This window comes from Pongo pygmaeus, chromosome 18 (genome assembly GCF_028885625.2).
Source record: "Pongo pygmaeus isolate AG05252 chromosome 18, NHGRI_mPonPyg2-v2.0_pri, whole genome shotgun sequence".
Lineage (NCBI taxonomy): Eukaryota > Metazoa > Chordata > Mammalia > Primates > Hominidae > Pongo > Pongo pygmaeus.
Genome location: NC_072391.2, coordinates 12,408,534 through 12,433,688, shown reverse-complemented (window position 1 = coordinate 12,433,688; position 25,155 = coordinate 12,408,534). Strand labels below are relative to the sequence as shown.

Below are 25,155 nucleotides of genomic sequence, written 5' to 3'. Positions count from 1 at the left end.
CTGATGCAATTATGGGAATCAAAATTGGTTCTTGGGATGCTACTTTATCCTGTTTTCTCTCTGTGGGCCTTGCATCTCCAGATGCCTTGGTCATCTGGCAACCCACAGCTCTCATCCGGGGAGAAGGGGAGGCAGAAGCCCATCCAATGCCCAGTAATGAGGTCACATGAAGCACCCAGGTTTCCAGGAGAAAGGAACAGATTGTGGCAAGGGTGGATGTGGGTCCCTTCTGCTCAGGGTCTACATACAGCTGCAGGAAGAATACGCTCTTTCTGCTGCTTCCCACAGGTGGCCTTGGAGTGTCTGTACCATCGAGAGAAGAGGATTGGGATTGATTTGGTCCACGATAATGTGGAGAAAAACCTTATCCGGGTAAGGTGTCTCCTGGTTCTGCCCAGCCCTGTGAAGGAGGTGGGAAGGCCAGCAGGTCAGAGAAGTTACTGAGCTACCTGTCAGGAGCAGAAGCCACACGTGTCACCCTGTGGAAAGCGAGGGCTCAGGAAGCATGCCACCCATGCAAACCCTAGTTTGCAATTTAGGAACAGGGAGAAATGGAGTCATTTGACCCTCAGTCTTTTCATCTCCAAAAAGGGCATGATAATAATATACCAATAACAATAATAAAAGCTAGTGTTTATTGAGCACCTACTTTATGTCATAGGCTGTACCACGTCATATGCATCATTTAATGTAATGATAAAATAATCTATAAGTGAGTGCTTGGCACATAGTAGGTGCTAAATTTTCTTTTATTCTGGGATTCTATAAAAAGAAAGTAGGCCAAAAAAAAAAAAAAAAGGTGGCGCCTCCACAGTCAACCATTAGCTGCCTGGCCCTGGGGTCATGTGGATTGAGGCAGGGGCCCCACGCTGACACTTCACCTCCTGGGGTTGGGAGTGGTCAGTGAGAGGAGAGGGGAGAGGTGAGGGCTCTGGCCTGAGAGACAAGACTGTGAGGTTCTAAGAGGCACCGCTCTTTCTGACATTTTTCATTTCAGGAAGTGGATTTGCTAAAATGTTGCCAAGAACAGATGAGAAAATTAGCTCAAAGAATAGATATCCAGATGCGGTAAGGGCTTTTTTTTTTTTTTAATTCCCTCTCCTTGGAGTTTGTTTTAGGACTCCCAGTTTTCTGGGGGACAAGCCAGACGGGCCCACTTGTCTCTGAGTGGTTCTTTTGGTCAGCGGTGTGCTGGTAAACGTTCAACAACCAGCTTTCTAGGAAAAAAAAAAAAGAGTCCTGATCATAGGATCTGCCAGTTTCGCTGATGTAAATGCTACCACAAGGGCTGATTTTAAGCTGATGATATGATGTTACTGAGATGTGCACAGTTGACTCTTACAACCCGTGCATCACTGGTTTCTCTTGTTTACAACGAGGGCCCTGGCAAGAGGCAACTGGACTCCCTGAGGCCCCTCTTAGCGTGTGGCTTCCCCATTTGAGTTCTGAACCTTGGGAGATGACAGAGGGTAGGTGGTATCAGGTAGCAAGGCCAGGGGCTGGGCACCTCCGCAAGGGAGCTGATGGACGCATTGAGCCAGGAGTCTTCAAATAAAATCAGCTTTTTGTTCTTACAAGATTATGTAACCAGTATCCCGACAAGCCTGGGGGCCCCTCTCATAATTAAAGGGAGACAAGTTTTACGGGGCTTGGGGCCCATAGCGAAGCCCTTGGCACCAGCTCCCCCTGGAAGCAGCCGCCTCACCTCCACCTGCAGCTGGCACTCATCTTTGACTCTTTCAAGGCACGCTGCTCTGCTGGTTTTTCCACTTCATTCACTCTTGACACAGAGACACAGAAAGCACGGGACAGGCTGGCAACCTGGCAGTGGCTGTCCCTCCCACTGCCTGGTGCACATGGGCAGTCGGGGTGGATGCAGGGGGGCTGGGCAGCTTCCAAATCAGCCCTGGGAGCACACGTCTTGGTTTGCTGTGCCCCAGAACCCACCTCCTCCTCTAGGAGCCCTTGGATCCCCCAAAGTGGTTAGTGCTGGATGTTAGGGAGAAAGACATCGCAGGCAAGCTACCCGTAGAGCAAAGAGCTTGGTCACGGACAGACACATTGGAGACCCCTAGAAAGACATCAGGGGTGGAGGTGTACAGAGAAGGTACAAATATAGCAGGAGGGATGATGGATGAAAGGACAAAAACAGAGTGGAAGTTCAATAATTTGTATGCCCCTGTCCTAATTTCTCACAATTCCACCTGTCACCGGGACTATTGTTACCTACAGTTTGTCTATAAATTGATTGGCTTAAAAAAACCACAGGCACAACAGGGTGACTACAGTCAACAATAATTTATTGCACATTTAAAAATAACTAAAAGAGTATAAATGGGAATGTTTGTAACACAAAGAAATGATAAATGCTGCAGGGGATGGATACCCCAGTTACCCTGATGTGATTGTTACAAATTGCATGCCTGTATCAAAATATCTCAGGTACCCCACAAATATATACACCTACTATGTTCCCGTAAAAGCTTAAAAAATAAAATAAAATAAAAATCAATTCAGCAAATAAAACCCCTTAAATGTTCATATTTATTTGTTTATTTATTTGTTTGAGACGAAGTCTCACTCTGCTTCCCAGGCTGGAGTGCAGTGGTACGGGCTCAGCTTACTGCAACCTCCACCTCCCAGATTCATGCGTTTCTCCTGCCTCAGCCTCCCGAGTAGCTGGGATTACAGGCCCATGCCACCACACTCAGCTATTTTTTGTATTTTTAGTAGAGACAGTGTTTTGCCATGTTGGCCAGGCTGGTCTCAAACTCCTGACCTCAGGTGATCTGCCCACCTCGGGCTCCCAAAGTGCTGAGATTATAGGCGTGAGTCACTGCGCCTGGCCTAAATACTCTTAAACAGGCAAATTTTAACAAAGGGAGAATTGGGACAGGCCAGTGTCTGTTTTATTGCATTTTTCTTACACTTATTTTTTAAATTACTTATTCATTTTTAATTGACAAAAGTGGTATATGCTGTATCATATAAAACATGATGTTTTGAAATTACATGTATATTTCAAAACATTGAACTAATTTGAACTAATTAACATATATCTTACCTCACATGCTTATTTTTTGTGATGAGAACACTTAAAATCTCAGTGACTTTCAGGAACACAGTACATTGTTATTAACTATGGTCACCAAGTCTCTAGAACTTATTCCTCCTGATGAACTGAAATTTGTACCCTTTGACCAACATCTCCCCAATACCCCACCCCCAGCCTCTGGTAACCACCATTCTACTCTGTGCTTTTATTAGTTCACTTGTTTTAGATTCCACATATATGTGAGATCATGAGATATTTGTCTTTCTGTGCCTGACTTATTTCACTTTACATTATATCCTATAGGCTCATCCATGTTGTCACAAATGACAGGATTTTCTTCTTTTTTTAAGGCTGAGTAGTATTCTGTTGTGTATACATGCCACCTCTTCTTTATCCATTCATCTGTTATGAAATACTTAGGTTGATTTCATATCTTGGCTATCGTAAATTGTGCTGCAATAACTTTGTCCATTTTAAAACTGGGTTGTTTTCTTGCTGTTGAGTTGTCTGAGTTCCTTATATATTTTGGATAGTAACCTCTTATCAGAAGTATAGTTTGCAAATATATTCTCCCAATTCTTAGGTTGTCTCTTCACTCTCTTGATTGTTTCGTTTGCTGTGCAGAAGCTTTTTAGTTTGATGTAATCTCATTTGTCTATTTTTGCTTTGATTTCCTGTGCTATTGGGGTCATTATCCAGACCAATGTCATGAACTTTTCCCCTATGTTTTCTTCTAGTAGTTTTACAGTTTCAGGTGTTACATTTTAGTCTTTAATCTTTTTTTTTTTTTTTTTTTTTGAGATGGAGTCTCCCTCTGTCACCCAGGCTGGAGTGCAGTGGTGCAATCTTGGCTCGCTGCAACCTCCTCCTCCCGGGTTCAAGTGATTCTCCTGCCTTGGCCTCCTGAGTAGCAGGGGTTACATGTGCCTGCCACCATGCCCAGCTAATCTTTAATCTATTTTGAGTTGATTTTTGTCTACAGTGTGAGATAGAGCTCTAACTTATTCTTCGGGATGTACATTTCCAGTTGTATCAATACCATTTGTTGAAGAAGCTGTCCTTTCTCCACTGTATGTTCTTGGCATCTTTGCTGAAAATCAATTGACTGTAAATGCCTGGATTTATTTCTGGGCTCTCTATTCTGTTCTTTCTTCCAGTTATTTTTGTGATCTTCTATTTATGGCACGAGAGAATGGTTTTCCATTTGTAGCTGCCATGGGATGTGACAAACCATGGTGGTCACATCCCATGTGACAAACGCTGGTGGGGACAGGAGGGCTGACATTTGGGAAATGGGATAGTTTGAGCCGGCACAGTGAACCAATCCCAGACTTGAAGTGGGGAGCTGGACCTCAGAGGAGAAATCCTGAGACTGGGATCAGGAGGCCGCTTGTGCAACCCCAGATGATGCAACCAGAGGCGGGGGGATCTGGGAGAACCAGGAAGACTGAGACAGATGGAGACAGTGCCAGAGACTGAGAGACACTGAGACAGAGATGAGCACTGACATCAAAAGAGACAGAGAGACATGAAGAGATAAACAGAGACAGGGATGGGGAGTAGGGAGACAGAGGGACAGAGAGGCACAGAGTCAGATATGCCAGAAATATCTGGCAAGAGATGAGATAGAGACAGAGAAAGGCAAAGAGATGGAGAGAGACAGATATGGAGAAAGAGGAAAAGAAGCTGGGCGTAGAGGCTCATGCCTGTAATCCCAGCACTTTGGGAGGCCGAGGTGGGTGGATCACCTGCGGTCAGGAGTTCGAGACCAGCTGGCCAAAATGGTGAAACGCCGTCTCTACTAAAAACACAAAATTAGCTGGGTGGTGACACATGTCTCTAATCCTAGCTACTCGGGGGGCTGAGGCAGGAGAATCGCCTGAACCCAGGAGGCGGAGGTTGCATTGGACCAAGATCGTGCCACTGCATTCCAGCTCAGGCCACAGAGCAAGAATGTCTCAAAAAAAAAAAAAAAAAAAAGAGAGAGAAAGAGAGAGGGAGATGCTTGAGCTTGGATAGAGACCGAGAGACATGAGAGCAACTGAGGCAGACAGCAAGAGAGAGAGAAACCAAGCACAGAGTGAGTGAGGAAGAGGATGAGAGCAGGTCAGGGCAGCATTTTACTTTGTGGAGACTGGAGGCCGAGCCACACCAGATGGAGGCTGTTTGTTGCTGGGCGGTGGCTGTGTCAGATGACTCCTGCCATCTCACAGCTTGTGCTGCTAGAGGGATTGGGATTATACTAATTAACCGAGAGCCAGCCAGAGCCTCATTAGCCAGGCAGAGTCTGGTGTGTCCTCACCCACTTGGGGAAGCTCTGCCGCTGACCTGCTCAGGTGGCCAACACCAGGCTGTCGGCTCATGGTTTTCTGCGAAGCCTGAGGCCCGCATCTGGGCAAGGCGGTGTCCTTGCCTCACCAGGTGAGAAAAGGCTCTTCCTGACAGAGAAGGAGCCACGTTTGGGCTTTACCTGGTGGGCTGACAGCAGGGTGAGCTTGGCACTGGTCTGGCCCTTGGTTGTGGGCCAAGTAGGGAGGACAGGACTGCCTCCTCTTTCCCCAGGCCTCATGACAAGGGCCAGGCAGCTGGACACGCTGGACTCTGAGGCCCCCAGGTTTCCCTATAATTCTCTGACATGTTTGCTTTCCACATCCTGGCCTCGCTTCGCATTCCAGCTCATTAGGCAGGACAGGGCCCCATTTCTCCAGGACTCTGCCAATTTGGAAATCCCAAGGGCCCCGGGACAGGGGTTCCTCCTGCTCTGACATGACCCGAGCTTCCTGATAGGTGGGAACCCCCACCACTGTGAGGATTTCACTTCCTGGCTCCTGCCCTGCTGGGAACCCCTCACCCGCAACCAACATCCACAGCAGAAAAAAAAAAAAAAAAAGATACAGATGGAGGGGAGGGAGGGAGAGACCCAGAGAGACACACAGACGCTCAGACAGAGAGAAACCAAGAAAGAGACAAAGGTTAGAGAGACAGAGACATAGACACAAGAAGGGAGCGAGAGAGAGGGAAAGACAGGCAGATAGAGAACAGATAGAGACACTCGGTTTAGCTGGTGTCTGACATACCCTCACTTAATGGAAGTTACTCCCTTCTCTACTCTTACGATTCTTCTAAACACTCCAAGGCAAAAGTTTCAGCTGCTGCTTATATGTCTGTAACATCAACTGATCTTTTTTTTTTTTTTTTTTTTCCAGCCAACAGGGAAACAGAAAAAGGTCCAGGCTTAGAACCTTCTGGAAGAAATAGATTTTAGCTAGGATTTAGTGAGTGCCTACTTAGTATTAATATTTAGGTCTGAGGTGATCTTCTATTAATGGAAAGGGTGCTGGGTTTTTCTTTAAAGACAGGGATGTAAATTTTCCTTTTATCATACATTTATTTACATTTTAAAAGTGATTTTAGGCCAGGCGCGGTGGCTCACGCCTGTAATCCCAGCACTTTGGGAGGCCAAGGCAGGCGGATCGCCTGAGGTCAGGAGTTCAAGACTAGCCTGGCCAACATGATGAAACCCCGTCTCTACTAAAAAAACATAAAAATCAGCCAGGAGTGGTGGCAGGTGCCTGTAATCCCAGCTACTAGGGAGACTGAGGTAGGAGAACCCCTTGAACCCAGGAGGCGGAGGTTGCAGTGAGCTGAGATCATGCTACTGTACTCCAGCCTAAGCGACAAAAGGAAAACTCCATCTCAAAAAAAAAATAATTAATTAAATAAAAGTGATTTTAAAAAGGAAAAATAAGTAAATAGTAGAGTTTGGTATTTGACAAGAATCATGGAAGTGGTTCTCAAATGTCTGGAATTTGGCAGTAATCTTTAAGTCTAAGCTTCTTAGCCAAGATACCAACCAGCCCTCCTGGCTTAAGCCCTGGCCCTGATCGATTGTCTTCTCTTTACCTCAGCCCAGTCTCTGACCCCACCCAGCCCCAACCCTACCCAATCCCTGTCTTCACCTAGCCCCCGACCCCACCCAGTCCCTGAACCTACCCAATCCCTGTCTTCACCTAGTCCCTGACTCCACCCAGTCCCTGAACCCACCCAATCCCTGTCTTCACCTAGCCCCCGACCCCACCCAGTCCCTGAACCCACCCAGTCCCTGTCTTCACCTAGTCCCTGACTCCACCTAGCCCCTGACCCCACCCAATCCCTGTCATCACGTAGCCCCTGACTCCACCCAGTTCCTGATCCTGAGGTCCCTAAACATCTGGTGTTTCTAGCTTCCCTGTGTTGGCACGTGTGATGTTCTCGGCTTGGAATTCTCATTCCCGCAGCAGCAATTGCTGCTCCTATTTATTGTGTAATGTCTCCTATTTATTGAGTAATGTCTACTCCTATTTATTGTGAAAAGCCAGCTCAGACACCTCCTTGGAAAGCCTTCCCTGACCACTCTCGCACCCTCAGTTAATGGTTTCCTCCTCTGTGTTGTTTCGTATTTTCAAACCTGCACAATGCCCTTTCTATTCTGTTCTGTGTGTGTGTGTATATATATGTATATATGTAGTATTTGTTCACACAAATCTGTGAGCAACTTGAAGACAGTGACTGGGTCATCTTATTCGTGTCTCATCCCTTGGTGCCCAGCATAGGGTAAGACACAATGATTGATTTACAAAGTGATTTGACTTGCATCAGGCTTTGTCCAAAGTGTGGGTTGATATCTTCAAAATTCGGTCAGCAAGCTACAGCTGGAGGGACAAATCTGGCCCACCATCTATTTTTGTAAATAAAGTTTTATTGAGATGAAGCCACATCCATTTTTACATATCTGCGACTGCTCTCGTGCACAGCTGAGTAGTTGCAACAGAGACCATATGACCCACAAAGCCTAAAATATTTATCATGCAACCCTTTACAGTAAATTCTTACCCATCCTTCCTTTAAAGGACAACAGGGGCCAGGTGTGGTGGCTCATGCCTGTAATCTCAACACTTTGGGAAACTGAGGCAGGGGGATCACTTGAGCCTCGGAGTTCAAGACCAGCCTGGGCAACACAGCAAGACCGTATCTACAAAATATTTTAAAAGTTAGTCGGGCTTGGTGGCCCGTGCCTATAGTCCCAGCTACTCAGGAGGCTGAGATGGGAAGAGTGCTTGAGCCTGGGAGGTCAAGGCTGCAGTGAGCCATGACTGCACCACTGCACTCCAACCTGGGTGACAGAGTGAGACTCTGTCTGGAAAAAAAAAAAAAAAAAAAAAAGAATAAAGGACAAACCTGTTTGGACTGGGGGGAGCCTCTGGGTATGTGGTAGGGCATGGAGCTGGGAAAAGGACTGAGAAGCTACTGGGTGGCTTCCTGGGAGTCCAGGGCTTGCAACACACACCTGCTGTGTGGCCCAGGCTGGGAACTCTGCGCAGGTGCATAGTTCAGGAATGACTCCTCCCTCCCTGCAGGGATAACCGGGATGCTCAGCACGCGCTGGAGAGGGACCTTGAGGACAAAAGCTCGGCCCAGTGCATCGATGAGAAGTGCTTTAACCTGAGAAATACGTCAGACTGCATCAGCTTCTTCCATGGCATGGAGAAAATTGACGGCACGTAAGTATCAGACTCCCCCTCCCCATCCCTGGCGTGTCCAACTGGAGTGAGGGCTTCTGCTCCTGCCAATGAATGGCGAAGGGGCATCGTGCACCAGTTAAATGGGAAGTGGTGTGGTTGAACGGGGATCCTCTAGCGCAGGCGGCAGAATCCAAGTCGGGTTAACTTAAGACAACATGGAATTTACGGAGGGGCTATGTGGGAGCCACGAACTCAAGGGGAAGGCTGGAAGGAAAGGTTCTGGCAGTGGGAGCTGTGTGGTCAGAGCACCTTCATCTTTCCATCCTTGCCCCACTGTTCAAGATCCAAATTTCAGGAAGAGAGAGCATGCCATTGGCTTAGTGAGGGTTGCACAGCCACTGCCACTCAGCAGTTTCACCAAAAAAAAAAAAAAAAAAAAAAAAATTCCAAAACAAGTGTCAAGCTCGGCAGCGAGGCCAACTGGGGTCAGCTGGTGTTGGTAGTGGTTTAACAGAGTAAATTCTTGCCTGGCCAGGCTTGGTGGCTTACCCCTGTAATCCCAGCCCTTTGGGAGGCCGAGGCTGGAGGATTGCCTGAGGCCAGGAGTTCCAGGAGTTTTCCAGATCAGCCAGCCAGAGAGAGAGAGAGAGAGAGAGAGGAATCTGGAGCCAGGCTGCCTGGCTTCAAATCCCAGCCTCTAGGCTAACACTGAGCAAGTCACTTCATTTCTTTGGGCCAATTCTGAATCTATACCACTGGGAGAAAATTAGTACCCACTTCCCAGGGCTGCTGTGAGTATGAAAAAGGTGGGTGTGTGAAGTTTTAAGCACAGAGCCTAGTATAGAATAATAACAGCCAACATTTATCAAGTGCTTACTGTGTGACCTCATTTTCTCGTCACAGCAGCTATGAGGTGGTGCCTTCTGTGAGCTTGTCATGATCGTGGGCATATCACAGCATTGTGAGATTTTATGCAGAATGAAAACATGCTTCCCAGTTGGTAGTCTGAGGTCTGAGAGATGCTCAGGATGAGAAAGAGGGTGGAGTCTATCTTAGTTCCACCTTTTTCTGTTAAAAAAAAAAAATCCCTAGCACATAGAATTGTGCTTGGCACATGTTGGTATGCAATACATTTTTATCGAATAAAAGAATGAATGAAAGGAGGAAGGGAGGGAAAGAAGAACCATAGGAAGAGAGGAAGGGAAGCGAGAAGGAAGGTGTTCCTTGGCAGTCTCCTTGGCCCAAGCCTGGGGTCACTTTCTGGATCTTACAAATGTTGAAGTGCTGAGGTGACCCTTTGGGACTTCCGGTAATGACAACTCCTGGGGACTTTCCTCCTCTTCCTGACAAGGTGCTCTCCTCCATGGCACTGGCAAGGTGAGCAGGACTTTGGGGGCTTGGCCTCCCTCATCTGCACAGGGAGTCCAGAGGGTCTCTCTTCCCAAACAGATTCCTCTCCAGAAACCTGGCAGCCCCGGAGCCTCCAATTCCCCGGGGCCTGCTACTTAAAGTACCCCATCTAGAGACTCCATCTGGAGAAGAGAGCTGCCATTTGTGGCAACTAATGGCTCCCCAGATGTGCTAGCTTGGGGCTTTGTATTTGTGGTTTTCTTATTTATCTATCTATTTATTTATTTATTTATTTGAGACGGAGTTTCGCTCTTGTTGCCCAAGGTGGAGGGCAATGGTGCGATCTCGGCTCACCACAGCCTGCATCTCCCGGGTTGAAGCAATGCTTGTGCCTCAGCCTCCCGAGTAGCTGGGATTACAGGCATGTGCCACCACGCCCAGCTAAATTTTTTTGTATTTTTAGTAGAGATGGGGTTTCTGCATGTTGGTCAGGCTGGTCTCGAACTCCTGACCTCAGATGATCTGCCCGCCTCGGCCTCCCAAAGTGCTGGGATTACAGGTGTGAACCACCACGCCTGGCCTTGGGGTTTTCTTAAAGCAGGTTTTCTTATGTCTGGACGGATGGAAGAGGACGTTTGGTGACTGTCTGAATTGCAGTATCTCTATTCACTGCAGTTCTTGTTACCATGGATTAACAATGATGATGATGATGATGATGATGATGATAGCGATGATGGTGATGGCAGTAGACACCTTTTTTTTTTTTTTTTTTTAGACAGAGTCTCACTCTATCACCAGGCCAGAGTGCAGTGGCACGATCTCGGCTCGCTGCAACCTCTGCCTCCCAGGTTCAAGTGATTCTCCTGCCTCAGCCTCCTGAGTAGCTGGGACTGCAGGCTTATGCCACCACACCCAGCTAATTTTTGTATTTTTAGTAGAGACGGGGTTTCACCATGTTGGCCAGGAAGAGGCACCTTTTACCTGGTGTTTGCTATGTGGTAGACATTGTGCTGACAGCTTCATGTGCAACATCTCATGAATAATAAACATTTTTCGGGCGCTTACTCTGCCCAGTGCCATGATAAGGACTTCACATTTAAACACTCAGCAACCCTGGGGGTTGGTACCATTATTATCTCCATTTTACAATGAGGAAACTAAGGCTCGGAGAAGTGAATCGATTGGCTCAAGCTCACACAGCAAATGGCAGAGCTGTGATTCTGAATCTACATTGAATACTGAGCCCGTGTGTTTTACCAGTGGTGCCTTCCTGCCTCTCCAGCAAAGCCAGCTGTCCTCTCCATCTTTAGAGGACGAAGACTCCAGAAAGCACTTCCCCCAACTGAGACACACTGCCTTCTGAGGAGGCAGACTGTCTTTGGCTAATTCCTCCCCAGGGAGAACGTGATTAAACGGGTTATTTTCTCTGGGGAGCTCAGCTGTCTGCTGCAGGGGAGGACAAGGGCTTAGAGGTTGCTGTTTATGACATTGACACTGTCCCCCCATTCAGAGGCAACAGAGACACTCAAAATAAATCTGCATGTTTCTCTCTGCTGTCCTTATCGTCTCCTCTTTCCTCAGTATCCTGGGATGGGGTGTTGTTGTGTGGCCTTGAACAAGATGCTTCACTCTCCGAGCCTCAGGTCTTGGTTGGATGAAAGCTCTGAACCTGACTTAGTGCCACTCCTATCTCCAGAAGCCCGAGATGCCTGTTTATTGCTTGATTTTTAACTCCTGCAAAAGCCAGGCAAAACAGTCACACACACTATATGATTTTTAAAACTTTCTGTGCACCATGCAACCTAAGTGTGCTTTAAAATGTCTGAAAAGAGGCCGGGCGCGGTGGCTCAGACCCGTAATTCCAGCACTTTGGGAGGCCGAGGTGGGCGAATCACGAGGTCAAGAGATCCAGACCATCCTGGTCAACATGGTGAAACCCCATCTCTACTAAAAATACAAAAATTAGCCAAGCTTGGTGGCACTCGCCTGTAGTCCCAGCTATATGGAAGGCTGAGGCAGGAGAATTGCTTGAATGTGGGAGACAGAGGTTGCAGTGAGCCGAGATCCTGCCACTCAAGACCTTGAGAAGTTACCCAGGACCTGAAGCCAGCTCAAAGAAATGCATGCCCTTCCTCAAAGCCTTCCCAGATGAGAAAACCCCACATGGTCCATTGGTTGCTTGTTGCAGGAATTTACACTCTCTGCCAGGAAGAACTTTACTGAGGAGTTCCTCATGTGTCACCACCTCTGAGAAGCCTTCCCTGCCTGCCTTTGCTAATGTAGCCTGTGTCCATGTCCATTGATCTCCCCAGGTCCATTCTCCAGCTGCCACGCTGTGTGTCCTGCATGGCCGACTGTCCTCTGCAGACCTCTCCTGGGCTCTCTGTCCTTTGGTTTCCAGATGGTTTCAGCCAGGAGGAGGGGCACCAGCAGAAGACAGAGTGTGGGAGGGGAGAGGCTGCGATTTCTTCTCCTGCTACCTCCTTCCCAGACCCTGTGGTCAACCATGGTTCCTCCTCTTCTGGGGCTTTTATAACTCCTATTGCTTCCTTTTCTCTTGCCCTTTACAGCTGGGATAGTGACAGCTTCATGAATTTTCTTTTTATTTTTTGTAGGGGGGACAGGGTCTTCCTCTGTTGCCCACGCTGGAGTGCAGCGGCGTGATCTCAGCTCACTGCAATCTCTGACTCCCAGTTCAAGTGATTCTCCTGCCTCAGCCTTCCGAGTAGCTGGGATTACAGGCGCGTGCCACCAAACCCGGCTAATTTTTGTATTTTTAGTAGAGACGGGATTTCACCATGTTGGCCAGACTGGTCTCGAACTCCTGACCTCAAGTGATCCACCCGCCTTGGGCTCCCAAAGTGCTGGGATTATAGCCATGAGCCATCGCATTCAGCAATTCATACATTTTCTAATCCCAGACGATCTGAACACCCTTCCGAGTATTCCATCTATTCCCGTTTACAACCCTGACCATCACATAATGACAACACTCCATTTGTCTTTTTCATCCTCCTGCTGCTGCTGCTTCTTTTGAGACAGGGTCTTGTTATGCTGCCCAGGCTGGAGTGCAGTGGTGCGATCATGGCTCACTGCAGCCCCGAACTCCTGGGCTCAAGCGATCCTCCCACCTCAGCCTCCCAAGTAGCTGGGACCACAGGCATGCACCACCACACTTAGGTACTTTTTTTTGACTTTTTTTTTATAGAGATGTGGGTTTCACCACATTGCCCAGGCTGGTCTTGAACTCCTGGGCTCAACTGATCTGCCTGCCTCGGCCTCCCAGTGTGCTGGGATTAGACGCATGGCTGTCCCAGCCCTCCAGTTTCTAAATCCCTTCCCAGCACATAACACAATGTGTAACTATCTCCTCACTCACCGTCAATCTCCCTCCTCTGGCACTTAACCGCCATGAGGACACGGATGTTGCCGTTCTTGTTCATGGCTCTCTCCTAAGTGCCTGGAACAATGCTTGGCATGTAGTAGAAGTTGAAGAAATATTCCATGAATGAATGGCAGTGAAAGTAGTGTGGCCATATTCTCATCGCAGAGTTGAGGGGTTCAGGGACCCCAATGCCTGCTTCTTGGCTTGTCCACATTGTGTTTCTGGTGGTGGTGGTGTGGGTGTTAGGGAGAAGAGCTCTCTGCGGGAGCCCCTCTCTTTGACCCACTCACTGAGTGCCCTTCTGCCAACCAGCTGCTCTCTTTAGGGTTCGCTTGCCTCCCCTGTAAAATGAGGGTATTGGATCTGGACAGTGGTTCTCAACAAGGTGTGACTGCACCCTCCCATTTGGCAGGGTCATTTGGCAATGTCTGGACCATTTTTTGGTTGTCACAACGGGGTGGTTGGGGAGCTACTGGCATCTAGTGGGTAGAGGCCAGGGATGCTGCTAAACATCCCAAATATCCCACAATGCACAGGACAGAGAATAATCCCGACCCAGAGGCCAAGACTGCCAAGGCAGAGAAACCGCAGATTCTGAGGTCTCCCGGGACTGCTGCAGCTCACCCTTGTGCCTTTGCAGGATCTCTGTACCCAAGACCTGGGCCAAGTTCAGTAACGACAACATCAAACACTCTCAGAACATGCGGGCCAACTCCATCCGGCTGCGGGAGGAGGCGGAGCACCTCTTTGAGACCTTGTCGGATCAGATGTGGAGGCAGTTCACAGACACCAACCTGGCCTTCAACGCCCGCATCTCCGAGGTGACGGATGTGAAGAATAAGCTGCAGACACAGCTGGCGAAGGTGAGCAGATCCTCCCAGGACCCCTGCCTTCTTTGCCAAGCCCTCACCCTTCTCCCGTGAATCTGAGTGTTATCTGGGCCAAGCTGGCCCTGCCCCTGGTGCCAAACCAGTACCCTCCCTCCCAAGGTCTGTGGTCTTGTTCTTTCTAAAAGGGGCCAAGGGCTGAGCTTCCTGGGGGGATTTAAGCATCCATAGTCCATCCTGTCTTGCTCACTGGAGGATGGAGCCTGGAGTTTGGCCTAGCTGACCCCAAGATGCTGTGACGCTCCCAGGACCCCTTATTCTCCATCTAAGACTCATGTGGCTGAGCGCGACAGGTGCAGAGAACGGAGCCCAGCAGACCGTTGTCTCTACCACTCCAGCACATCTTCTCTGCCCACAGCAGCATCTTTGGAAGTGTAATCTTTGACTTCCAAAGGCCTGAAGAGTACCGTAACAGCCTAAAGCTTCCCTGCTGAGGGGTGGGGTACTTTTTGGATCTGAGGAGTCTGCAGCACTGCTCGATTCTGTCGTCTGCCTGCTATCCCCACACCAGTGTGCCCTTTAGGCATTTTGCGTCATGCTATTTCACACCTCCGGGTTGGCTCTTGGAGTCCTCTTTGGATGGAATTTATAGTCCCTGCTCAATGCAAATTTAGATTCCCACTGGGTGCCAGATGCTGCACTAGGCAATAGGAATAAAATGAGGAGCCTTATAAACATGGGCCCTGGCCTCTGGGGACTTGACATTCTCCTGGAAGAACAGTGGTGGCTGTGAAATTTATACACAGAAAGAACTTGGATGATAGTCAAGTCAGAGGGAATTTGCCTTGAATTTATATTTGCAGAACAGTACCCCTTTTTAAGGCCAAGCACAGTGGCTCACACCTGTAATCCCAGCACTTTGGGAGGCTGAGGCGGGCAGATCACTTGAGGCCAGGAATTTGAGACCAGCCTGGCCAACATGGTGAAATCCTGTCTCTACTAAAAATACAAAAAATTAGCCAGGTGTGGTGCTTGCCTGTAATCCCAGCTACTTGGGGAGGCTGAGGTGGGAGAACTCGCTTGAACTTGGGAGGCAGAGGTTGCAGTGAGCCAAGATCACACCACTGCACTCCAGCCTGGGTGACAGAGCGAGACCCCGTATCAAAAAAAAAAAAAAAGAACTGTGCCCTTTTTTATTGTGTCTCTATCTTTGGGGGGATTAGTGGACTGCAGGCAGGGTTTGATGGAAATTACAGTGGTAGTTTCAGCCCACCTACATCTGCCACCTTTGGTCTGGTACTCCAAAAGAGACAATAAAATAAATAAATAAAGTTTATTTTTCTTTTCTTCTCTCTCTCTTTTTTTTTTTTTTTTTTTTTCTGAGATGATCTTGCTCTGTTGCCCAGGCTGGAGCACAGTGGCACAATCACAGCTCACTGCAGCCTTGAACTCCTGGGCTCAAGCGATCCTCCCACCTCAGCCTCCCAAGTAGCTGAGACTACATGTGCGTGCCACCACACCTGGCTAAGTTTTTTAGTTTTTTGTAGAGACAGGGTTTCACCATATTGCTTAGGCTGATCTCAAACTCCTGGGCTGAAGCAGTCCTCCCACCTCGGCCTCCCAAAGTGTTAGGATTACAGGCGTGAGCCACCATGCCTGGTCTCGAAACAGGAGTTTCCATGAAATCATTGCAACATTTTTATAGGGAGGGAGCAAGGGTGGGTGAGCCAGAGAATTCTCATGGGACCCACACTGGGTGGAGCAGAGAAGCAGGGGACATTGCCACCAAGAACAGATCAACAGGGAGTTGAGCAGCCAAAAGTTGGTGGTAAGAGGATTCCGGAGAGAGCAGCAAGGGCAAAGGATGCGTCCGGGACGAAGCTGGAGGAAGGGGCAGCTGGGTCTGGGTAGGCCTGGTGAAGGGTTTGGATTCCTACCTAAGAACAATGGGGAGCCTTCGAAGATTTTAAGCAGGACAGTGTTTGGATCCAAGCTTGTCCTTTTGTTGATTTCTTTTCTGCCTGGGTGGCTGAAGGGATGCAGAGGTTAAAAATGGATGCAGGGGCTGGGCGTAGTGATCATGCCTGTAATCCCAGCACTTTGGAAGGCAGAGGCAGGAGGATCACTTGAGGTCAGGAGTTCGAGACCAGCCTGGCCAACATAGTGAAACTCCGTCTCTACTAAAAATACAAAAAATCAGCTGGGCGTAGTGGCATGCACCTGTAATTCCAGCTACTCGGGAGGCTGAGGTGGGAGAATCATTTGAACCCAAGAGGCAGAGGTTGCAATGAGCCGAGATCTCACGACTGCACTCCAGCCTGGGCGACAGAGTGAGACTCTGTCTCAAAAAAAAAAAGAATAGATGGAGTGGTTAGGAGGCTCCAGAAGAGGCCCAGGGAGGGGGAAGGCTGCCTGTGCTGTGGTGGTGACATCAAGTGGAAGAAGGACCAGAAAGGGGTGAGATACCTGGGGAAGGCAAAGTTGGCATCAAGTTGGCCTGTGCACCTTCCCTTTATCTTTCATGAACTATTTTCCTATTAATCCTCTAGGACAGGGTTGGCAAACTTTTCCTGTCAAAGGCTAAATGACAACTGTTTTCAGCTTTGCAGGCAATATGGTTTCTGCCCCTATACTGCAAAAGCAGCCGTGGACAATCTGTACACAAATGAGTGTGGCTGTGTTCCAATAAAACCTCACAAAACTAGGCAGTGGGCCGGATTTGGTCCACAGGTTGTAGTTTTGGGAAACCCTGCTCTGGAACTTAGCTCAAAAGTCGCTTCCTCCAGGAATCCTTCCTAAACTCCACGGTTTATTTGCACTCACCATCTCTGGGTGGCCACTGCGTTCTGAGACTGTGTTTTCATTGCTTCTTCCATCTCATATCTTTTGGCTAGAAGCACTGACCCTGAGCCAGACTGCATGGGTGTGATGAATCCTCTATAACCTTGGACAACTTTCTTAACTTCTCTGAGCCTCAGTTTCCTTGTTCGTAGAATGAGGATAAGAATTACTGTCACAAGAGGCTGAGGCAAGGAGGATTGCTTAAGCCTGGGAGGTGGAGGCTGCAGTGAGTTGTGATTGCACCACTGCCCTCCATCCAACCTGGACGACAGAGCAAGACCTTGTCTAAAAAAAAAACAAAACCAAAAATGACTGCCGTGAGGATTATTTGCATTAATGCAGGTATAACACCTGAAGGAGTGTGGGCACATAGTAGGCACCATGTCTGTGCTAGTGGCTGTGATCTTACTGTACTAGTTGATTTACTTGCCTATATATCTTCAGAGCACTGTCCTGATTTAACCTTGTTCTCCTACTGCTTAGTAACTGCCTGATACTCCTTACATCTTTGTGCAACGAATGGAAGGAATCTACAATGTTGAGGTGGTTTTTTTGAGACAGTCTCGCTCTGTAGCCCAGGCTGGAGTACAGTGGCGCAATCTCAGCTCACTGCAACCTCTGCCTCCCTGGTTCAAGCAATTCTCCTGCCTCAGCCTCCTGAGTACCTGGGATTACAGATATCCCCTCACCACGCCCCAGCAAATTTTTGTATTTTTTGTAGTGATGGGGTTTTGCCATATTATCCAGGCTGGTCTTGAACTTCTGGGCTCAGGTCCCCTGGGCTCAAGTGATCCGCCTGCCTCTGCCTCCCAAAGTGCTGGAATTACAGGTGTGAGCCAGCATGCCCAGCCTACAATGTTGAGTTTTGTACTGAGGTTTTTTTTTTTAAAGAATGAAGCATGCATGAATGAATGCTTTTAATGTCTCCTTTTTTTCATGCAAAAATCCATTTTTATTATCGTAAAATACACATAACATAAAACTTAGCATTTTAACCACTCTTAAGTGTACAGTTCTGTGGCATTAAGTACATTTACACGTTGTGCATCCATCACCACCATCCATCTCCAGAACTTTTCCATCTTCCCAATCTGAAACTCTGCACCCATTAAACACTCCCTCCCCTTTTCCATCTCCCCCCATATCTATGGTGGTATGGTTTGGCTGTGTTTCCACCCAGATCTCATCTTGAATTATAGCTCCCATAAACCCCATGTGTCAGTGGGAGGGAACCGGTGGGAGGTAATTGAATCACCGGGGCAGGGTTTTCCCGTGCTGTTCTGGTGATAGTGAGTAAGTCTCATGAGACCTGGTGGTTCTATAAAAGGGAGTTGCCCTGCGCATTCTTTTGCCTGCTGCCATGTTAGACGTGCCTTTGCTCCTCCTCTGCCTTGCACCATGATTGTGAGGCCTTCCTAGTCATGTGGAACTGTGAGTCCATTAAATCTCTTTTTCTTTATAAATTTCCCAGTCTTGGGTATGTCTTTATTAGCAGCATGAGAACAGATGAATATAAGCAACCTCTGTTCTGCTTTCTGTCTCTGGGAATTTGACTACTCTATGGACCTCATATAAGTGGATCCATACAGTAGTTGTCCTTCTGTGACTGGTTAATTTCACTTGACATAATGTCTTCAAGGCTCATCCATGTTTTAGCATGTGTCAGAATTTCCTTCCTTTTCAAGTCAGAATAATATTCCATTGTCTGTCTATACCACATTTTCTTTATCCATTCATCCATTTATGGACACTTGGTGGCATCCATCTTTTGGTTCTTGTGCATCTTCTTTTAATGAGGCATCTCATATGGTGGATCAAATGTAGTTCATTGTCATGTTTCATTGCCTGAAGTTTGTGGTCTGGGGATGACTTGGGAAGGCTCTTTTAGTTGGCTATTGGTACCTGGTTTCTCACCTGTGAAACAGCGATAAGAATTTCTACATGGTAACGTTACTGTATTAATGAATTAATCTCTGGAGCTCTTAAAACAGTGCTTGACAAATGATAAACACTCAGTAAAAGTGAACTGTAAGTATTAATATAATTACTGATGGAGAGAGAAAGGATCTTTTGAATGGAGGTGGGGAGAGCAAAACCTTTTCCCTTTCCAAATTCCTCTAGTGAGGATCCCTTGAGCCCAGGAGTTTGATGCTGCAGTGAGCTATGATCGTGGCACTGCACTCCAGCCTGAATGACAGAGCAAGACCTTGTCTCTAAAAAATTAAAATTAAAATAAGTTGAAATAAATAAATAAATAAATAAATAAATAAAAATAAAAATTCCTCCAGGGAAGTTTTGAATTATTACTAACAACCTCATCACTGCAGACTGGAGGGTTTTTGCAACCTCATGGATTTTTATTAATAGTCATAATTTAATCACCAGCTGTTCTGCAAATAAGCTAGCACCCAACTGAAATGCACCAAACTCCAACCCTACACTATTGACATTTTCCTGAGCAAGGATTTGTCTTCTGGTTGGTGAATTTCACATGGTGTTTTTCTAAAATAATAAAGAAATTTGACACAATGAAGATAAATATATAGCAACCATTTCACCTTTCAACAGTTTACTTTGGCTAGAGGATTTGAAATGCTCTCTTTTTTTGAGATGGAGTCTCACTCTGCCGCACAGGCTGGAGTGCAGTGACAAGATCTTGGCTTACTGCAACCTCTGCCTTCCAGGTTCAAGCGATTCTCCTGCCTCAGCCTCCTGAGTAGCTGGGCGCCTGCCACCATGCTCAGCTAATTTTTGTATTTTTAGTAGAGATGAGGTTTCACCGTGATGACCAGGCCGGTCTCAAACTCCTGATCCCAGGTGATCCACCCGCCTTGGCCTGCCAAAGTGCTGGGATTACAGGCTTTAGCCACTGTGCCCGGACTGAAATGCTCTCTTTAAAAATGTAACTGTTGTTAGTTGAGCTCAGCCTGATTCTCCTTGGCAAAAGGCATTTCTGGAAAATTCCAAGTGCCCATCCTTATCTGTGCTGCAAGGCAGTTATTTCCCAAGTGGTCATAGGAATCCACCTTGTAAGGCCAGATCTACACAGCTCCACATGCAGACAGTGGTTTGGGGCTGTGCAGACAGCCTCATCTGTTCATCGGGATGCTAGAGTTCTGTCACCTCGGCCATACCCCACGCTTGCCCCGGGGCCTCATCCTTGCACTTTGAGGCTCCATGTATCACTGTGTCGTACTGACCACTGCTAGCAGAGAAGCTGGTGACTTCTCTGGACTAAAGAAGTTGGTGGCCACAGAGTTGGTTGCTGCCTTTGAGTGCTGATTCCTCTGAGACCCAGGGCCCTGGAAACTTCCAGAAAAACAACCCCTCATTTACATGCAATTACCCAAGTGAATGTGCATTTGAGTGGGGGATCTCTTAATGTGTGGGGGGAAAAGATGCACAAATATGGTTTTTGGGGTAGGATGTGTGGGGTCAGGGATACTTCTATGGAGAAAGTGCTTATTCTGACGTTGTGGGAACTACACCCTGGCAGGTGAAATATTACATGTGTTACATGGATGTAGCATTAATATCACTGAATCATACAATGAGAAGGTTATTCCTTCTTCATTGCTTCTGACCATCTCAAAAGTGCTAGAATGCCTTCCTTACCTCTTTTAACACCTGCCAATCTCCCTTTTATAATTTTTTTTTGGAGACAAGGTCTCTCTTTATTGCCCAGGCTGGAGTGCAGTGGCGCGATCTCGGCTCACTGCAACCTCCGCCTGCCAGGTTCAAGTGATTCTCCTGCCTCAGCTTTCCGAGTAGCTGGATTACAGGCGTGCACCACCTTGCCCAGCTAATTTTTTTTTGTGTATATTTAGTAGAGATAGGGTTTAACCATGTTGGCCAGGCTGGTCTTCAGGTGATCCACCGGCCTCGGCCTCCCAAAGTGCTAGGATTACAGGTGTGAGTTACCGTGCGTGGCCTCACCTGTTGATAAACATTTGAGTTGTTTCCAGTTTGGGGCTGTTACAAATAAAGCTGCTGTGAACACTCATGTACACATAGTTGTATGTACTCTCATAGAGTTCAAAAAATATTTGGTAAAAAATAGGGATTTCACATAAAAAAAATTTCAGATTTCCATCATCTCTTGAAAAATTAGTAGCTCTAGCAATTCAGAGCTCATGTTTCTACAAGGGAACAGTGGGTAAGGGTTGAGTGGCTGCTGCCTCTCTTTGGGGTCAGGTGCTCCAATTAGCCTCAGGCCCCACCACTCCCTATTACAGCGCACTTCCCTCATTTGCATTATTTACTTGATCCTGTAGCCTGTATTTGTGCATTCTGCTTTATATATCAGAGGAAATTCAGAGAGGCAGATAAAAAAACATCCAGGCATAGGAAGAGTTTGAACAGAACAGAGAAGGGCTATGAATTTTAACCTCGAAGGGCTTTTGTTTCGTTCTGAAGTTTCTTTGGGGTTTTGACTCCCAAGCAGCCATTGTTAGCATCAGCAAAACCACCCCTTCCCAGGAAGGCCTGGTCAGCAAGGCCTGGCATCTGAGGGGTGAGGGCCCCTGCTGGTGATCTGAGGCCCTGCATGTCTACTGCCAACCCGTCTGTTTGTCCAAGGAGGTCTGGAACCCATTGTGCAGTGGGAAATGCTTTTGTGCTTTGCAGCCGATTCCTTCCAGCACCGGAGCCTGCAGCCAAGCTACTGACGGCTGGTTTCTAAAACCGGCCCAGCCCTGGGGAAGTGGAGCTGGCAGCCTGGCCCTGTGCTACCCTCCTCATGAAACACCACTGCATCCCGGGGAGAAAGTCTCTCTTTTCTGATGGTGTCACGGAGGAAGACTCATCATGATGCCAACCTTTCTTTAACACCTATCCTTCCTTTGCCCATCTACCTTTCTAACAAAGGCATCAGGCCTCAGGCTTAGAAGCTTTGGAAAGCAATAGAACCTAGATACAATTATTAACTTCTTTTTCCAGCTAGGTGTGGTGGCTCACATCTGTAATCCCAGCACTTTGGGAAGCCGAGGCAGGCAGATCACCTGAGGTCAGGAGTTCCAGATAAGCCTGGCCAACATGGTGAAACCCCCGTCTCTACTAAAAATACAAAAATTAGCTGGGCGTGGTGGCGCATGCCTGTAGTTCCAGCTACTTGGGAGGCTGAGGCAGGGAATGACTTGAACCTGGGAGGTGGAGGTTGTGGTGAGCCAAGATCATGTCACTGCACTCCAGCCTGGGTGACAGAGCGAGTCTCCATCTCAAAAAAAAAAAAAAAAAAAGAATTATTAACTTATTTTTCCCATTTTCCCTATTGTTATGGTACCTTCTATTTGTGGAAAACAATAGTAGCTTTCCACTTGTGGAAATAATTTAAAGATTTCATTTCAAATACATATGTGAAAGGCTGAAACAGGCTTATTTGAAGAAGAATATTAAATGATTATGTAGATGGTATGTGGATATGGGAAATATGATGACAATGCTGCCCAGTACCTGAAATTTGGGAAAGTTAAAAGAAAAACTTAAAGCAGATTAAATTTAACAGAATTTAATTGAGCAAAGAATGATTTGTGAATTGGGCAGCCCCCTGAACCAGAATGGATTCAGAGCAACCCCGAAGCTGCCACGTGGTTGGATGATATTTACAGACAGAAAAAGGAAAGTGATGCACAGAAGACGGAAGTCAGGTACAGAAACAGCCAGATTGGTTACTGCTCATTGTTTGTTTGCCTTATTTGAACATGATTTGAACGGTTGGCTGCCTGCGATTGGCTAAAATTCTGTGATTGGTACAGGAGTCGGTTCCAGGCTGTTCACACATCCAGTTAGGTTACAGTTCACTGTGTACGGGAGAGACCTTTAAGATACGTAAGGCAGGAACCAGGCGTGGTGGCTCATGCCTGTAATCCCAGCACTTTTGGAGGCTGAGGTGGGAGGATAGCTTGAGCCCAGGAGTTTGAGACCAGCCTGGGCAACAGAGTAAGATCTCCTCTCTACAAAAAACATAAAAATTAGCTGGGCATGGTGGCATGCTCCTGTAGTCCCAGCTACTTGGGAGGCTGAAGTGGGAGGATCGCTTGAGCCCAGGAGGCAGAGGCTTCAGTGAGCTGTGATTGTGCCACTGCACTCCAGCCTGTGCAACAGAGTGAGACCCTGTCTCAAAAAAAAAAAAAAAAAAAAAAAAGTAAGGAGCCAGTGTTAGGCTGAATGAAGTTTAATTCATTTCATTGGAATCCCTGGCAGAATAGTTACCCCTGCATCAGTGTAGATAGTTCATATGGGCAATTGTGCCATGAAAGTGACTGCCATGTTTTAGGAAAACACACCCACATCAGTTTTCAACTAAGGAAACAGCCGTATGTCCTGATGGAGGGATGATCAGGTTTCAAGGGCACTTTTGACCAGACACAGTTTTCACGCCTTGTATTGACTTCAGAACAACACCCCATCCCTGGCTTCATAAGATGATCCACCCATGCAGACACTCAGTAGTCAACGGCTGCTGTTCGTTCCTGTGCAGGCGTTCCCCTCTCTCTGCAGTGTGCATTTTCTTAGAAGTTATGGCCTGAGTAATTCTTCAATGCAGTGGTTGTCAGCTGAAGGCAGTTGTGTCCCCCAGGGGACACTTGAAATGTTCGGAGGCATTTTTGGTTGCTATAGTTGGGTGAGGGGGTGCTGCTGGCATCTACTGGGTAGAGGCCAGGGATACTGCTAAACATCCCACATGGCACAGGACAGCCCCCCACGGCAAAGAATGATTGGGCCTGAATGTCAGTAGTGCTGAGGCTGAGAAACCTTGTTTTAAAGGAATTCCAGGCACCACTGAGGAACAGGAGGGGAGGGCTTGAGGAGGTAGAAGACCTCCAGAATTCTTCAGATCTGCATGAGTCCTGAACTCATGGACTGTTGCCTGAAGAGGCCAATTGCCCTCTTATAAACTACAAGATTCCAGAAGATAGGAAGAATCTGGGTGTATAAAACCTGGACTGTGCCTGCTCCCCATGGCTTGGTGAACAGGGTGGTTCTTCAGGGCATCCACACCCCTATATGGGTGCACACCACCATGCCCGGCTAATTTTTGTATTTTTAGTAGAGGCAAGGTGTCACCATGTTGGCCAGGCTGGTCTCAAACTCCGGGGTCCACCAGCCTCGGCCTCCCAAAGTGCTGGGATTACAGGCCTGAGCCACCGTGCCCAGCCCCCTGTTCTGTTTAACACTATGTTCCTGTAGGTGCTGGGCTTGGTGTGAATGTGGCTTTCAGAGGCTCTGCTATCTATGGGTTTCTAGCTATCTCAGGCTATAGCTCTCAGGAAAAGGCTCAGGGCCATATGCATGCATAGGTCGGTCTCTACCTGATGCCCACCTTAGCACCAGGAGGAATCAAAAGCCCTTCCAGTGTCATGTGGGCTCAGGTCTCATCATAGTACGTGGGTGGTGTGTGCCTGGACGGACCCAGCATGAGGGGTCCCTGGGAGCTCAGACATGGGAAATTCTGAGAGCTGTGCCAAAAGGTGGGCTGGTCAGGGGGACTGTGTCACTAGTTAACAGTTCATGGGAACACTATGCCAAATGGGAGAGGAGCTGCTGGAATCACGAAGGTGGAGCCAAGGTCCAGAGCTGGGGAGGTAGGCAACAGATGCAGGAAGTTGGAGGGACCATGCAGGAGATGGAGAGAACGAACATGGGAGAGGGCAGCACAAATGAGGCTGTTTCTAGCTCATTTTGTGAACACCACCTATGCTCAGGGACGCTAGTACTTTCTTCCTCCCGTGGCTGGCTTCAAATGGTGACAGCCAATCATATGCTTTGCCTGGAAGCCCTGGGCAGGGCAATCACTGGGATTGGTTCCTGGTGAGATGAGAAGAATATAAGGTGCAGCCTGGCCAAGGCAGAGGGTTGCAGTGGCATCTCCCGGGTAATGTTATGCCCCAGCAGTCCCCTAATATTTTCCAAGTCATGACTCGTCCGCCTTTGTGTCTTTGTCTGCTTGCTAGCATGGGACCTACTGGCTAGCCTCACCTATGCTCCAGCTTTGACATCTGCTGGCCTCCTCCTTGGTCCAGCCTCCCCTTCCACCTCCACCTTCTGTGTCCCCACAGGTAAGACCCATAGTATATTGCAGAGGGCTGGGCTCAATTCTGGCTCCAGCACTTCCTGGCTGTGTGGCCAAAGTCAGGTTGCCCTACCTCTCTGTGCTTCAGTTTTTTCCTCTGTCAAATGGAAGTAATGATGATTGAC

At 47.7% G+C, this 25,155-nt stretch overlaps 1 protein-coding gene across 3 annotated transcripts in view; it reads left to right on the top strand.

Annotated features, from left to right (window-relative positions):
• TEKT5 (tektin 5) overlaps positions 1–25,155 on the top strand; it is a 71,614-nt gene that overhangs the window by 5,058 nt on the left and 41,401 nt on the right. For all 3 annotated transcript variants that reach the window (XR_008494736.2, XM_054455168.2, XM_054455169.2), the window contains exons 2-5: positions 289–372; positions 998–1,068; positions 8,452–8,595; positions 13,932–14,154. Coding sequence is in view for 2 of the 3 variants with exons in the window: in XM_054455168.2 (XP_054311143.1) it covers positions 289–372; positions 998–1,068; positions 8,452–8,595; positions 13,932–14,154 (522 nt within the window). In the remaining variant the exon portion in view is untranslated. The remainder of the gene's footprint in view (positions 1–288; positions 373–997; positions 1,069–8,451; positions 8,596–13,931; positions 14,155–25,155) is intronic.